The sequence below is a fragment of the Balaenoptera ricei genome, chromosome 2, assembly GCF_028023285.1.
Source record: "Balaenoptera ricei isolate mBalRic1 chromosome 2, mBalRic1.hap2, whole genome shotgun sequence".
Taxonomy (NCBI): domain Eukaryota; kingdom Metazoa; phylum Chordata; class Mammalia; order Artiodactyla; family Balaenopteridae; genus Balaenoptera; species Balaenoptera ricei.
The window spans coordinates 62,688,462-62,704,300 of NC_082640.1; the positions used below are offsets into that span (position 1 = coordinate 62,688,462).

Below are 15,839 nucleotides of genomic sequence, written 5' to 3' on the forward strand. Positions count from 1 at the left end.
GAAAAAAAAGGAAGAGACCCCAAAATAGAATATGCAAATATGCAGAGATGGGTGAGTTTTTTGAACAGATCCCTTCTCCTGATATAACTCAAATTTGGCTGGGCTGGCATGGGCTGGGCTGGCACAGCTTGCTGGGCACATGGGCCCTGGTTCTGCTCCTTGCCTCAGCCCCATATGGCCTGGGCCCCCAACCAAGCTCTGAGTCCTACCCTGAGGTGGCCTCTTGTTGCCTCTGCCACAAACTTTGGCAGTGAATGTTTGGTGGGGGTGGGGGGGTGGTATTTAGTCTTCCCTCTACCTGCTTACCCAGCCTCTGCAAACGCCCTCTGGCCCTGGGCTGGGGTCGGGTCAGCTTGGCTGTGCCCCTGGTTTCCCTGGGCTCAGCTGCGTTTGGCTCCTGTAGCCTCTGCAGTTGCTGGTAACAGAATTCGGCCTCCTCTATGCTTGAAATGCTTTTTGCAGAGACCCAGGCACTGCCCTATTCTACCTCGGCAGAAGCGGCTCACAGCAGTGCAGTGCAATGGTGCTCACTTATCAAGCACCCTCTCTGTGCCAGTCATTGAGCTAGGCATCAATATGCCATCTCAGTTGATCCTCGTAACAACCCTGAAAAGTAGACATTATTATCCCCATTTACAGATGAGTGCTTCCTGTTAACCGGACGTGACTGTGCTGGGAAACTGGTCTTTCTAGGACTTGGGTGGGATTGTATCAGCACGATTCCATCAGTGCACCCCCCTGGGACCTTGTGCCTGGCTGGCAGGCCGGAAGCTACTCAGAGGGGCTGAGGGTCTGTTCACCACTCATCCTTCCTGGAAGTGGCAGCTTGAGTCCTGGAGGGAAATCAGGCTTCTACGTCAGACTGACTGAGCTGTAGGTCTCTTTTCCACAGAGAACCTAACCTCTTGGAGCCTCAGTTGTGTCCTGTTTGATATTTTCCCTCAATTTATATAAGTGGATGTTGACAACGTGTCTATCTGAGATGCCAAGGCACTCAGAGCTGGACTGGTGAATGTTCTAGATGACCGAAAGAGTCAGGATCCTGACAATTAGGCATCCCTAGCAAGAGGGACAGGAACAGGGACACTGAGGTCCTGCGGTGGGGACTAGAAAACCATTTGCTCTTCTGCAGGATGGGGTCTCATTTCTTCCCCTCTTGAACCCAGATTCAGACTCAATCTTTCTCAGCCAGTATCTCAGAAAGCCACTGCTGATAGATGGGAATGGCTCAAGGATGACCCTAGGCTAAGATCAACAGGATTTAACAGCCTGGTGTCTCAGCCCAAGGAGGCAGTGCCTTTGGAGGGGCTGTAATAGGAGCAAAGAAGTCTTTCCAGCCCTTTACTCCTCCACCTCTCTTCTAAGTGCTGTGTTCTGATCTGACACCGACCTTTGAAGGAGATGGTCACAAACCAGACTGCCTAGCACCTAGGACAGTCTCAGTAGAAGTTTGTTAAATGACTGGCTGATGATGTCCTAGGAACCAACCAGGATTAGAGAGACCAAGCAAAGCCCCACGAGGGACCTAGTTGGAACTGGGGTTATTTACCCTGAGAAAGAAGTAGATTTAGAAGGACATGACCTCTGTGTTGAAATCCCTGAAGGGCTCTATTCCAGGAAGAGGGATTAGACGTGGTCTGTGTAGCCTTGGAGGATAGATTTAGGACCGCTGGGTAGAAGTCTTCCACTGGGGAAGAAGACTTTGTGTCAGAGCTAAACAAGAGGGGCAAGGCTGCCTTGGGGGAAAGCTCATCGCCACTGGAGGTATGTAAGCAGAGGCTACATGGCGTCCAAAAGGGCTGTTTGAGGGGCTCCCAGGTTGGACTGAATGACCTCTGAGAGTTACTTCTGACCCCAAGAATTGGGATTGTTGGATCACGGTATCCATGAAAGAAAGTGAACTGTTTGTGGGAAACCACATGTCTGCATGCATTTCTTTTCCTCACTCAGGTGGCCCCAGCAGGCCCAAGGATCACATCAGAATTGGGTGGGCCCTGCGATGCCTTCCATCCTCCAGAGATTTAAAAGCATGTTTATTTCAGCCTACAAACAAGAAGGAAATGCAGAAGATAGAATGAGAAAGCTTTGTCTACTCTGGTCCAGATAGGAGATAGAAGAACTGCTGGTTTAGCTCCTTTTTCTCACTTTGTAAACAAAGAAATGGAGGCCTGGCCTGGGGTAGGGTCTTGCTTAACTTGGGTCAGTGGTCAAGCTGGGGCTTGATCTTTGGGCCTCCCAGCCATGCCTGGTCAGGAGACTTTGTTAGTCTTGATGGGTTCCGCATGACTCCCACAAGATCCTGCTCTGCCTCAGGCCTTGGGCACTGAGAATGGAGGCTCAGAGATGGATTTTGAGGGAGGCGGGCAGGAGAGGGAGTAGGGTGGAGTGGAGGGAGGAGTTTGTCTCCAGAAAGGCTTGGGAGTATATATAGTTGACCCTTGAACAAGCGGGGTTAGTGGTGCTGACCCTCTGTGCAGTCGAAAATCCACATATAACTTACAGTCTGCCCTCGGAAACTGCTGTTCTGCATACGAGGACTCAACTGACCGGGCATAGCACTGTGTAGCACTGTAGTTTCTAGTAAAAAAAAAAAAAATCCACGTGTAAATGGACCCACGCAGTTCAAACCCATGTTGTTCAAGGGTCAACTGTGTTACCTACACACTTGGTCTCTGCTAAGACTCTGTTCTTAAGTGGCCACCAGGTGGCACTCCCGCCACAAGCCCAGTGCCATAAGGGCAGAGTTTTGGGGCTAAGGATGCCGGGCTGCCCTTGGAAGCCATGGGAGGACTTACCATGTTTTGGAGTGAGCTGAGTGCCCTGACAGAAGGAGAAAAGGTCTCTCCTCTGCCAGTCTCCTGTTCATCACTGAATATCCCCCTGTGGATTTTTACTTTTTGTCTCTCAACTTGGCTGGCCAGACTCCGATCTTAGCAGTTTAGGATAGGGCCAGTCAAATAAAAATGCATCTAGAATGACTAGGACAGAGAACAGAGATCCAGGAATGGGATGCTGCTGGGAAGTATTGACCCTCAGAGCTAAGAAAGGTGGTGGCAATTCTGAGAAGTTCTTCATTTAGGGTGGCTCTGAGCTGGCCTAGAAGGAAGAGGCAGCCTTGGGTAGGAGGGGAGGGGCAGGCACTTGAGGGGACATCCTGTCAGAGGTTTAGGGGTGGGCAGACCACTGAGGGAAGGGTGAGATGTGGTATTAGCGTCTGTATGAGCCGAGGAGGTTTCCTCTGCATGCCTCGCTTGGTCCAGCCCTGAGCCCTGACATGGTCTTCCAAGAGTTGGGCCAAGTCCAGTGGTAGCTGAGGCTATTATGACCATGCCTGTGCCTGTGAGATAGTCAGGGGCCTACACACCATGAGCACACAGTAAGTTGGAATTCCCAGATGTGGCCTACATGACCATCAATATCTTAATTTTGAATTATTTGCAAATATTTTAAAATTGGGAGTTTCAACGAAAACTCATTTTTAGCTTCTTTTGAAAAATCAGCTGTCTGTCATACTGAGTGTACTTTCCCATGGCCCCCAGGGCTGGAGCTGTCTACAGCTTCCCTGTAGACAGATCACCCTGGTCTCTCTGCCCCTGCAATGGGTGGTGGTGGTGATGGGGGGACAGGAAGAGTTGGCTCTTATTAGTAGCTGCAGGTCCTGGGTGGGCACCAAGCTCTGAGGCTTCATGAAGGGGCTGTCGTGGGCTTGGGCTCCTTAGACCTCCCACAGGCCTCTTGTTAGGGGTGGGTCGCTCCTTTGAAGACCAGGTGTAGCCATGGGATCAGGGCTGAGGACGGGTCGGAGGGAGCCTGGAGTGTGAGGAATGTTCTGAGTATGGCCCTAAAAGGCCTTACTTGGAAGGCTGGGGAAGGCTTCCAGGGCCTCTTGCGGCTTTGGGACCTCAGGTCTACGTGTGTCCATTTCTCTGACTCCCCAAGGGGCTTCTTGCATTTGGCTGTGCCTCCACTGCCCACAGGGAAGACCTCTACGAGGTAGGTTTCCCCTAGATAGAAGCCCCCGCATCATTTCTTTCTCACAGCCTCCTCCCCCTGCTCCCCCCACGCGGAGTGGCAGGGAAGGGGAGGGCAGGAGTGTGCTTCCCCCTCAGACCTGTCAGCATCCACATCTGTTGTTTCCTCTGCTGATCCATTTCCCATCATTGACTGTGAGTGTGGATTGTGCCCCTGTCCTTGGTTCAGGCCCAAAAGCCAGCCTTGGGCCCCAGTGAAGAAGGCGGGCTCCTGTCACCACCTACACCATTCCGATTTGATTTCCCTGTGCTACCTGAGGCAGGCAAGTCCACGCCAAACACTGGCCCTGTGCTCTCCCCACGCTGGGTACCTGTCCTCCTTCACGCCCTTCCTCCAGCGGCACTCTTCCGCTACGGAGTTACTGTCCCAAATCACTTCCGCGGGCTCGCTTCTCACCTCCCCTGGCTGCCTGTAGCCAACCAGGAGTGGGCTGCCATCTGGCGCTGGCCCTTTGCCCTTAGATTGGCTGGCTCGGGGTGTCCATTGGGGTGAAGCAGGTGCTGAGATGAGCATGGAGGAGGCCAGCCAGAGGCCCTCCCTGTAACATGAGGTGGGACAGTCTTCAGCACTACCCCCTCACCCCCACCCCAGCCTGGAAAAAAGTTCCCTGGCACGTGCCCCAGTTTCCATCTGCTGCCCTGTTTGTTGGGAGGCTGAGCCCAGCCCCTGACCTGCCCTCCTGTTTAGCACCTGGTAACCTGGGCCCCTGTCTGGGTCTTTCTGAGGATCGTTTGGATCCAGCCACGCACAGGAGGCAGTAGCGGAAGGGTGCGATGCATTGAGAGCATTACGACATAGAAGATAAGGGTGTGGGCCCCAGAGAGACTGCCTGGGCTTCAATCCCAGCCCTTCACTAATGAGCTGTGTGACCTTGGGCACATCTCATCCCCTCTCTGTACCTTGGTTTCCATGTTTGCAAAAGGAGCCAAATAATAGCACCTACCTCTTAAGCTTGCGAAGATGAAATGAATTAAAATGAGGCTATGAAACGTGCACGGTGCATAGTAACCTCAGCATAAGCTATTGCTATTGGAGTCAGAAAACCCAGGTTCCCATCTTGGCTCCATCAGCTGAGCTTGGGGAGGTCTCTCTCCGTCCCTGTGCCTCAGTTTCCTTCTCTAATATAGGGATGTGCTCTCTCGCTCACTAAGGGAGAGAATGTAGGACTGGCAGGGAGAATGTAGGTGGAAGTGGGTTGTGTGTTGTGAGTTGCTGTGCACGTGGGCAGTGTTATCATCAATTCTGAATTCTCAGTTCTTAAAGGCAGGGCAGGCAATTTCTTAATTTGCTTACCTTTGCAGAGAGGGCGGACACTGGGGGTCATAAAGTTCAGCAGGTGAGGCCCTGGGCTGGAAACAGAGTGTCAGTCTTGGAGGCCAGCCTGGGCCAGGACGTGCTGCTGGCTTCAGGGCCACAGGCTTGGGTATAGGACTGGGGAGGGGCCGTTCGACTGTCCACAGCCTCCCTCTCTTTGTGGCAGTGTACCTCTGGGCATCATGAAGCTGTTGGCCCTACCCAGCAGGTCAGGAACCTAGTCCTACACTGTCTCTGGAGGCATCCTGATTTCACCTTTTGGCCTGTTGGGGTATCTTAGGAGCACTTAGGGAAGAAAGAGGGGATAGCTGGAAACAAAATATGGAATGGTAAGGCAGAACTTCCTGGTGATAACCTTTTCTTGGCTCTGGAGCTGGGCAGAGGGCTGGAGCTGGGGCTGGGGCCAGGGCAGCCTGTTCCCTGTCTTTGGTGGTGTCTGCAGTATGTGAATCGAGTCCAGCTAGGCGTGTGTGTCTTGGAGGCCCCAATACACCTCTGCTCCTTCCTCCTCAACCTGTCTTCTCTCCGTGCAGTCCCCCTGGGGATAGACATCCAGTAAGCACTGGATAAGTGGATTTCCCATCCATGGTTACCTTGGGCCGCAAGAGAGATGGAAGGTCTGGACCCTCTCTGGTTTGAGGGAGAGGAGACTCCTTTACAAAGGGCAGACACATGGCTCTGAAAAGATGAGCTGACGGCAGAGCTTCCTGGGGCTGTTCAGATGACTGCAGAGGGACTGGGCCGGACCCTGCCGGGGGTCACCACCAGGTCATCAAGTTGCCTGCACAGCTGAGCCCTATGCATCTTGTGGGCAGAGATCCCTTAAAGCTGGTCTGATTCTGCCTCCCCAACAGTGAGTCCTGGGCATGCAGGATGCTCCCCTCTCTTTCTACTTGGGGAAGGGGCCTTCTTAATTATATCCCCCTCCACTCACATGGAAATGAGTTTGGATTTTCTGAGCATACACCAGCTGGCTGGGGGGGAGGCAGCCCAGAAGGCTGCTGCTGGCTGGGGAAGGGAGGAGAAAGGAGGGGAGGGAGCCAGGCCAAGATGAAAATTCCGTGTTCTCACAGCAGAGCAAGGATGGGGCTCTGAGTGCTCCCCACAGGTTATTGACCCTCTGCCTGAAACCCACGCCCCCTCCTTAGGGAAAAGCATCTTGCTCCTGCTTATAGGCTCAGAGGAGCTGTTTTCCACTCAGGCCAGTCCATCCTCTGAGCATTACAGCCTTCAGGGTCCAAACACTTAACTGACCATTAGCGAGGTTGTGCCCTCAGGAGAGGTCCTCCCTGACTTCTAGGCCAATCCCTTTATGGGGTGGGGGGAGTGAATCTAAGGCCCTGAGAGGGGACAGGACCTGGAGCCGATCACAGAAGACCACAAGTCTGTCTTGCTTCCCGCCCACCCGGGTTCTCCCCGTGGAGTTGCCCAGGAAGAGGTGGTGAAGGTTCCCCGGGCGGCGGTCACTGCGCCCCCGTTGGCCAGCCGGGAGGCGAGAAAGGCTGCGAGGGGCGGGGGAGGGGCGGGGGAGGGGCGGAGTGGGGTCAGGCGTTTGACTCCGCCTCCTCGCGCTTGATTCTGCCTGCTGTCGGGCGCTGGCTCAGTCTCTGCTGCTCTCCGCTGTCGCTCCCGGGCCTCGGGATGACACCGCCTCCGCCCGGATGCGCCTCCCTCGGCGCCCCGCGCGCCCGCGTTCCCACTCCGCTGGCTCGGTCCGGGCTCCCGCTGCGGCTGCTGCTGCTGCTCTGGACGGCCGCCGCCTCCCAAGGCCACCCGAAGAACGGACCCCGCATCTCCGCTGTCTGGAAAGGTAGTGGCGCCGCGCGAGCGGCGGGGCGCGGGATCCGATGCCGCGCGGCGCGGGTGCGGAGTGTGCGGCACCGGAGGGAGTGCGTGCGCGCGGCTCTGCGGGTCCTGGGCTGTCCCCGCGGGTAGCGTGTGGGTCTGGGTGAGTGTGTGAATGTGCGCGCTGCTGCACTGGAGCGGGCTGTAACGCTGCGGCGAGAGAGCCGCGGGGGCTGGAGACCCGGCTAAGTCACTCCAAGTCCGCCCGCAGCCGGGAGCCGCAGCGCCCGGGCGCAGGGGGGAGGGAGAGGGCCCCTCTCTCCGCCCCGAGGCGCTCCTGGTCCTCCAGCGGCGGGGCCTCTGTGCGGGATCCTTTCTCCCGCCGGGACCCCCACCCAGCTCCTCTCTTCCTGAGCTGCGGGCTCCGCTGTCGCGCGGGGCGCAGGCTGGGCCGGCAAGGGGGGCGCGGACCCTTTGCCGCCGCCGCCGCCGCGCTCCGGCTGCGGGAACAAAGACCCCGCTGCCTGCCCCCCGCCCCCGCCCCGGCCCCGAGCGCAGACCGGGTAAAGGGGGTGGGCACCCGGTGGTGAGCCGGGACGTGGTGCGGTGCGGAGGCTTCAGGCACCGGGGCGCTGCCTCTGCAGTGCCGGGACAGGCCGCTCCCTCCTCGTCCGCACGTGGCAGTTGTCACCAGGAATCGGCGCCAGCGTGGGGGGCAGTGCCCGTTGGGTGGGGCGCGGCCATTGGGACCCCCAGGCAGAGGATCTGGGGAAGGGCTGCAGCTTTTAGGCCCTGGTGGTTATGTGAACTTGGGGGACCGGAGTCTCCCCCAGGGGCGCCTCAGTTTAGACCACTGTACGATGGGTCAGAAAGCCTGCTGGGTGGGTTTTGAGGTTTTTCTGCCGCGAGGGGCTGAGCTCCCCTCCCCTGCAATGCATACATATGCTTCCCCACCTCCAGGCTGACTGGGCTCTGTCCCCAAATTTGGCGGCGCTGGGCCCCCCTGTGGTGGTGGTGGCCTTGCAGTGGGGGGTGGGGGGGTCTGGCCCCTCCGGGAGCCCTTTGATGCCTGAGGCGGTTTGCAGGGATTGCCAGAGCCTGAGCATTATCTGGGGCAGGTATTCTTAGCAGAGAGAGGAAAAAAAAAAAAAAACCGCTCAAAAAGCGAGTGGCCCGAACTGCGGCTGCAGTGGAGGGAATGTGACTTGCCCAAGGTCACTCTGCATTGTGTGAGCTCACAGTGCAGTCAGGGGGCTCTGATCTGGCACAGGACCAGTGCTTGTTCTGGGTTAGGAAGTGGAGAAAGATTTAGGCAATTTTTTGGCCATGAAGAGGGTACTCTGGGGGCCAGCTCTGCTACCCAGCCAGAGGTATTCCTGGTGGAAGTGGAGCAGGGCATCTGGACCTCTGGCCATCTATCTACTCATGGTGGACACCTACACACCCCTCAGTCATATCAGCTCCAGTCTGAGCTTCCTCTGCCTTCCCAGCACCTTTGCCTTGCCTCAGTTCCCTTAGCCGTCTTGGGCAGCACGGCATTTGTGCACTCTGAAGCGGATGAATGGCCACATCTGAGTGTTCTGGAATCTCCCTCTGCGCCAAACCTTTGCATTGGGCTCTGCTTGTCCACATCCCCTGTCTTCCCAAGATACCCTTCCACACACATACTTAATGCACACCCACCTCTTAGCACCTAATGCTGCCTCCCCATCTCGGGCACTTAGTCCCCACCCTGAGGCTATTTAAAACTGCTTTCTGTCCTCTTACCCACTTTCCAAAGTGCTGTCTCCCCTGCACACAGTTCACTATTGTAGTCACACTGGCCATGCCTTCTGTTTGGTAATGCACTATTGACCCCCACTGGGGTGTGCCAGCCCCTCACCTATCTTGTCCAAGGGCAGTCTGTGGTCTTCTTCACCAGTGCCAGGCACCCTACTGGCCAGACAGACCCTGCCATCCACCTGTCCCCCAGGACCACCAGCTGGTAATGGTATGCCTAGCTGACAGCTGCCTCCCAGTTCCTGTGGAGTGACACATGGCAGTCGGACAGGAATGGGCTTGGGCGGGGCAAACGAAGGAGTAGGGTGAGAAGAGGACCCTTGCTGTAGGCCTAGGTCCCTGTATACCAGTGGGTTGAGGGAATGGGGATGGTGGCCTCCAGGAACGACTAGATCAAGGATAATGGTGGTTCTGGAGCTGCTTCTCCATGAGGCCTAGACAGGGCTTTTAGTTATAAGACAGGACAGGTGTGGGGACTGGAATGGGTATGGAGGGATCGTCTCCATCATTTATTTTCTGCTGCTTGGACCTATAAGATCTAGGGAAAGATTAGATAAGAGAGTTCTGGGAGGGTCCCAGCCTGCCCTTCTCAGGGAGGTTGATGCCTCTCTAGCCTGATGAAGGCCTGGCCCAGAGCAGCTCTGGACAGAGAGAGGGATGTGCTAGTACTGACCTGCCAGGTACCCTTGAGCTCTGTACCTGTTTCTGACCCTCAGAGCCTGCCAGGGCTCTGGAGGTTGTCCCCCCAGGGCTGTCACTGACACATGGGTCAGTCAAGGATGTGACTTTGTGGGCCTGACCTCCCTGCAGCAGGGACTGGAGGGGAGTGGTTTGCAGGTAAGGGCAGGAGGTTGGCATGCTTGTGTAAGCTGTATACCCCTCTCCCATTCCATCCCTGGTTGGAGGAGATGGAGAAGCCCGGGAAGGCCCTGGCCTCCAAGGTCAGAGGTGAGCCAGCTTGTCCACAGCAAGAAACAGAGCCCAGTCTCCACTTATCCAGCTGGTTCTGGCCTCACCCTTGTCCAGTTAAACAACAGGACGTTATTGATGACTTGGTGGCTGCTGGGAGAGCCATTATGGGGCCGCTCCCCAGGGCAGGGGGTTGTTGTCACCTCCTCTAGGGGATGAGGTCACAGCTGGGACTCTCCAAGCATCACCATTTCCAGTGGAAATCCTTGCCCCCTTGGGAGCTTAGATGTATTCATCACCTTCAAGGTGAACTCCCCCTGCAGCACAGGGTGGCAGGGTGGGGGAGCAGTTCCCAGGAGGAGGGGGGGTTTCTAAGCTGGGAGAGATGGGAGAGATGCTTGGTGATGTCACCAGGAGTTTCCTGCCAAGCTCTGTGGCCCCTCTGTCCTGAATAGTGAAGATTCTAAGAGCAGGCTGGGGTGAGGTAGATGCTGGCACAGGCCCAAGATGACCACGGTGTGGAGGAAAGAGATGGGAAGTTGGAAGCCTGGTTCTGGACCCAGCTCTGCTGATTTTCTGTGTGACTCTGGGCAAGTGCTTGCCTTTTCCTGAGCCTCAGTTTCCTCAAATTTCCAAAGCAGGTACAGGGAGGAGCTTATACTTATCAGAGCACTAATCCCTTGCCTCTCTGGAGTAGGTGGAGGCTGCAGTGGTCTGTTCAAACCCTAGCAGTGAGGAGTAATTGAAAGCTGGGAAGTCGGGGAAATCTTTTAGTTTCATGTTCTTGCCTTTCTTTTTCTCTTATAAGCGAAGGCTGATTGATCAGTTGGAGGAAATGGCTCATTCGGATTGTGACCTCAAGGGCGGGCATAGTAATTCAGCATTTTTGACATTTATCATTTGCTGGGGCCAACCTTGTGCTGGTCCTGGGCTTGGGGAACCGGAGATGAGAAACTAGATGTGTCCATAGGCTTCTCCGTGTAGATGGGGAGACAGACAGGCAGGTCAACCTGCAGTTACAGTGAAATGTGTCAGGGCCTGTAACAGAGGCAGCTGTGGGGGTCTAGGAGGTACCTAACCCAGTCTGCACAGTCAGAGAAGGCTTCCTGGAAGAGGTGATAAGTCAGGATGGCAAGAGGAATAGGAGCCAGCTTGGGGAGGAGAGGGACAGGAGGAAGTACCCTGGTGTGACAGGATTTCAGACCCCAGAACTTGCAACTAGGACCAAGGAGAAGAAAGGTGGTGTGTGGGGGTCCCCAAGAGGGAGACATTGAGTCAGCCTGGGCCTGGGGGCTCCAGGAGGGTTTCATACAGGAAGGAATATCTGAGCTATGCCACCTGACCTTCCACAGCCAGCGCAGCAGTAGGAAGGAAGGACCATGGCAGGCAGGGAAGACCTCCCCAGTGTCACAGCTCCCTGATGGAAATCTGGGGCTGGGTCCAGGGACACCAGGGCTTTCCGCCTGACTCCTGACCACAGGAGTTCTCCAGGTGAGGAGGCCCAGTCCTCAGCAGAGACTCTCCATGGGGTGAGGAGCTCCCCCAGCATCAGCCGGGCCCTGCCGGTGTGGGAGGGGCAGATGGCCTTCCTCTGCCTAGCTTCCCCTTCCAGGAACCTTCACCTCAGCAGGGGTGGTTCACTACCCAGGCTGGGCACTTGGGAGAAGCAGGGAGAGCTGGACACTCTTCTTGGAGGAGGGCCAGGCCAGGGCCCCTAATGTGCAGGTGGGAAGCTGAGGCTCAGCCTAGGGGGTGGGGCGCAGCAGCCTACAGGGGGCAGTGGTAGGAGTGGGTGGCTTTGGAGTTGACAGCTCAGCCCTCACCTGATGTCATACCCTCCACCCCCAGTCCCATTTCAACCACTGCAGGGCTGTCTAGCTATGTCACAAGAGACTGACCACGCTTCCCCTGCTCTGGTTGACAGCTCTGGGGCCAGAAAGCTTCCCCTTTTCTCGGTTTCCTTTTTTGGCAAGGCCTGGCTGCCCTTCCTCTCTTGCGGGGGCGGGGTTGGGGGGAGGTAGGGGGGAGGAAGGGGTCCTCCTAGAGCAGGGACTGTGGCCCCTTGTTTGGCAACCCCATCAGAGAACATGGACTTCTCCCTTCCCTAGCCAGCCCAGGCAGTGAGGGACCGTTTGATCCATCTCTTTCTTGCCCCCTATGGTCTAATCAGCCTCCAAGCCTCTTATTCCACCCCCACCCCCACCTTGGCCTGGGCCCTGCTGTGTCTTCAGGACTGTGCCCTGGCCTCCTCGAGGCCCTTGCGTCCCTCTGGGTCACTGTGCTGAGCATGCCAGCTGGAGCACACAGCCCACCTGATCTACAGTTCTTCCCTCACCATTCCCCAGCTCCCCATGCTTTCCTGCCCCAAGGCCATTGCCCTGCAGGTCGTTGCCCTACCGGTCATCCCTCCATGTACCCAACTCACCCTCCTCCTCCTTTCTGCCAGTTCTATCTCACTTCCTCCAAGGAACCTTGTTGGATGACTGTAACTCACACAGCCTGATGTCAGAAAACAAATGTCAGAGATCAGCTGGGCCAACATTCCACAGATGGGGAAACTGAGCTCTGAGATGACAGGGACTGGCCCAACATCACCCAGTGAGACAGGCAGAGCTGGGACCAGGCTATGTCTTCTGCCCGAGCCTGTCCTGGCCTTAGCTTTTGGCCTCCCTCCACTTGTCTGTCTGTCTTCATGCTCTGTCCCCAGGCTTATGGCTCCCCGAGCCCATTTCCTCCTCAGCCAGTTCAGCTGAGCCCTGACTCTCCCTGCCCCGGTGCTGTCTGCTCCCGGGAGCCCCAGCAGCCATGACCGTCCTCCCTTCAGGACCTTAAATGTGGGCCAGCTCCATGCACTCTTCTGGTCTTTTCCTCGGGGCGGCTGGGCCTCAGGTCTCGGGGGCAGGTTGATCTGTGTCATGGCCTGGGCTAATCTGGGTTTAACCGTCACAGCAGCCTGGGATTAGGCTGATACTGTCGTGCCTCCTGCACCCCCTTCTTCCAATCAGGGGCTGGGGCTCTGAGCCAACACACCCCTGGGGGCAGCCCTCACGATGGAGGGCAGCCAGTCCCTGCCCCGTGCCTAGGTCTGTGTTCAGCTCCTCTGGGGGAGGGAAAAGGAGAAGCCCTGGGTTTGCCCTTGGGGCGCATGCTGGTGCCTAGAGAGGTGGGCCTGCTGCCTGTGACGAGAGAGGGCACGTGGGGAGGTCAGGAGCTTCGGGCAGCCAAGGATTGTGACAGGAAGTGAGAGCAGAAGGGTCAGTGTGGGGCGGTGCCACCGGGGAGGACTTCCTGGGGAGGGGGGCAGAGCCAGGCTAGAGGGAGAGGCAGGGACGTGGGGTGGGGCAGAACGCGGCACAAGTTGCTGCTCGTGTTCTTTGTCTTCTGGGCCCAGGGCTCTGGGCCAGGCTGGTGAGGGAGGAAGGTCACTGTGGTAAGCTCGGCACCCTAACAGTGGCCCAGGAACCTGTTCTAAGGTGTCTCCGCGTCTGACACGGGGGTTTGGCCTACCCCAGGCCTGCTCCTCCTTACGCTCTGAGCTGCCCCCACTTGCCCAGTCCTGGCCGTGGCTTGGCCCAGGGACCATGGAGTAGGAGGAGGGCTGGCCTTCACCTTCAGGATCCCACAATCCAGGTGAAATTCCACCAAAACTGTGTGATCTGAGAGAAGATAGTGTGTGCCAGATGGTGTATAGCACAAGGTCAGAGGGAGGACGGAGCTGTGAGGGCTGGAGCAGTCTGGAACACTCCGTGAAGCCAGGGGGATTGAGGCTAGATCTTCAAGGACAGGTAAGGCCACGTGCCTAGAGAGAAGGGGAAAGGGCAGTCAGGGGAAGGGAAAGCACAAGCAAAAGGGTAGAAGCGGGACTCAGCCATGGCAGAGATGAGCAGAGACGGGTGGGCCTTGACTGCCAGGTAGAGGAGTCGGGCCCTGCTGCGACAGGCAGTTGGGACCCACGGTGGGTTCTTGAGCTGAGGAGCCAGGGGGGTAGAAGCGAGTGTTTTTTGCCAGTGCAGGTTGGGTGGGAACCTGGCTGGTCGGATAGTAAAGAAGGGTCTCACCATATCCTCCCTTCTCTATAGCCTGCCCCAGATTGCACAGCACTTCTATTCTGGGCAGACACCATGGGATACTTGTACGCTGGTCAGCACTCAGTGCCGCACTACACCCCCAGATCCCTAGTCCCCTCCCCGCCTCAGGCCTGCACACCCACGCTTACTTACACACACTGTCTTTCGGGCATCGTGGATGAAGGTCAGGCATTCATTGGCCAAGCAGCCTCTGACCAGGCTCCACCCTCTCTGGGCCTCAGTCTCCTCATTTGTATGGGAGAGGCTGGCCTAGAAGCTTCCAAGGGCTCATCTATGGAGCACAGTGTTATAAACACAGATTCCAGAGTCAGTCTGCCTGAGTGTCAACCTCCACACCACCACTTAGCTGTGAGATCTTGGGCAAGTTACTCAACTTCTCTGTGTCCGGCTGCCCTCATCTGTAAAATGGGCATAATAAGAGAAGCCACCTTATAAGAGTTCAGTGATGATTGAACGAGTTAATACACCTGACACTCAGAGAAGTGCCCGGCACATAGTAAATGCTATGGAACGGTTAGGTCGGGGTGGGGGTGGGGATATCATCGTTGTCAGTATCATCCTCCTCCTTTGGCATCTCTGATTTCTGCTGAAATGCAGCCCTGGCAGCCCGGCCCCTGCTAGCTCTCCCTAACTGCCTATGTTGGCTGACTGCCCTTGCTCTCTGACCCCTCCCTCCTTCCCCACTGGCCCAGGCTAAGGCTGAGCTAAGGAACCTTCTGTTTCTCAACAGTCTTCCTGTCCTGCCTGCGTCCTTCTACTTGGGGTGGTTTAGCCCTCCTCTGCCCTCTCCCTGACTCCTGCCCTGGCTCTGGGCACAAGGGCAAGCCCTGCACCTCTGCCCATCCTTTCCTTTGAAGGATCCACCCGCTGACTTCTGCCTCACTCTAGGGCTTTTGGAACCTGCTGAGCTGAAGAATGGGCAGAATCTGGACGTGGCTTCCTGCCTTCCCTGGGCTTGGAGCCTGCTCCCCTCTCTGGCTGGGCCTCTGTGCCAGCCTTCCCTCCCTGAGCCCCCGAATCTGTTTCAGCTCGGCCCCGCCCCCAGGACACACTCAGCTTTCTCTCCACACTGCTTCTTACCCACAAGCCTTTGCCCCAGCTGGTCTCCCCACCAGCCAAGCCTTCTGGTCCTTTGAGCACAGTGGCGCAGTGCAGAGAGCACACAGCCCTTGCTGGCGTGGAAGGCCCTTAGTTTTCCTGTCTATAAAATGGGCATGCAGATGCTGTCCTGCCTTCTTTACGGGGTGGTTGGGGGATTTGGTGAGCTAGTTGGTGGAAGCCAATGAGGATATGGTTTCTTCTGCTGCTTCCATCTTTAAGAAGCCGCCTCTGACTTATCCAGTACTCACAACCCCACGCTTTCCCCAAACGCCCCCGAACTTAACCCTGATTGTTTTGTTCCAAGAGTCATGGTGGGTCATAAAACCTAGACCTTAGCCCCTCCAGTCCACAGAGGAGGAAGCTAAACTCAGGAAAGCCCAGCTCTTGGTCACAGTCACAGCCAACCAGCCACTTGGCTGAGAGAGGGAGCACAAAGCTTTTTAGAACCAGGGCTGAGCCCACACCTGAGATATGCTCCCCTCCCACCCACGGCTGACCTTGGTGGGTGGGAAGATGCTCCCCCTCAGCCCAGCGCACAGCTCACTGTTCCCATGGCTGATAAAGAGAGACACACCTCCCACACCCCCATGAGCTAAGTACCGCCTCAAGGACCCGCCACCTGCCCCAGCACACCGGCTCTGCCCGTCAGGCAGCTGTGTCTGGATCCTTGCCCTGCTGAGTGTCGCCAGCACCCCAACAGCAAGCACAGCCCTTCCTTAGCACAGGCCCGTGCCACCCCGGAAACTGGGCTTCTGGATATGAGGAGCGGCTGCTCGTGCCCTCATGCCTGGCCGTACTGCGAGAGGCAACATCGATGAAACATTTGTTCCT

General features: G+C 56.8%; 1 protein-coding gene across 2 annotated transcripts in view; it reads left to right on the plus strand.

Moving 5' to 3' along the window:
• The window catches only part of SEMA7A (semaphorin 7A (John Milton Hagen blood group)), a 32,241-nt gene that overhangs the window by 1,601 nt on the left and 14,801 nt on the right, over positions 1-15,839 (plus strand). Inside the window, exon 2 of one of the 2 annotated variants that reach the window (XM_059915450.1) lies at positions 6,951-7,156. In XM_059915450.1, the coding sequence (XP_059771433.1) occupies positions 6,988-7,156 (169 nt within the window). In that variant the 5' untranslated portion in view covers positions 6,951-6,987. Of the gene's footprint in view, positions 1-3; positions 52-6,950; positions 7,157-15,839 lie in introns of those variants that run through there. The other variant, XM_059915451.1, reaches the window with a different exon arrangement.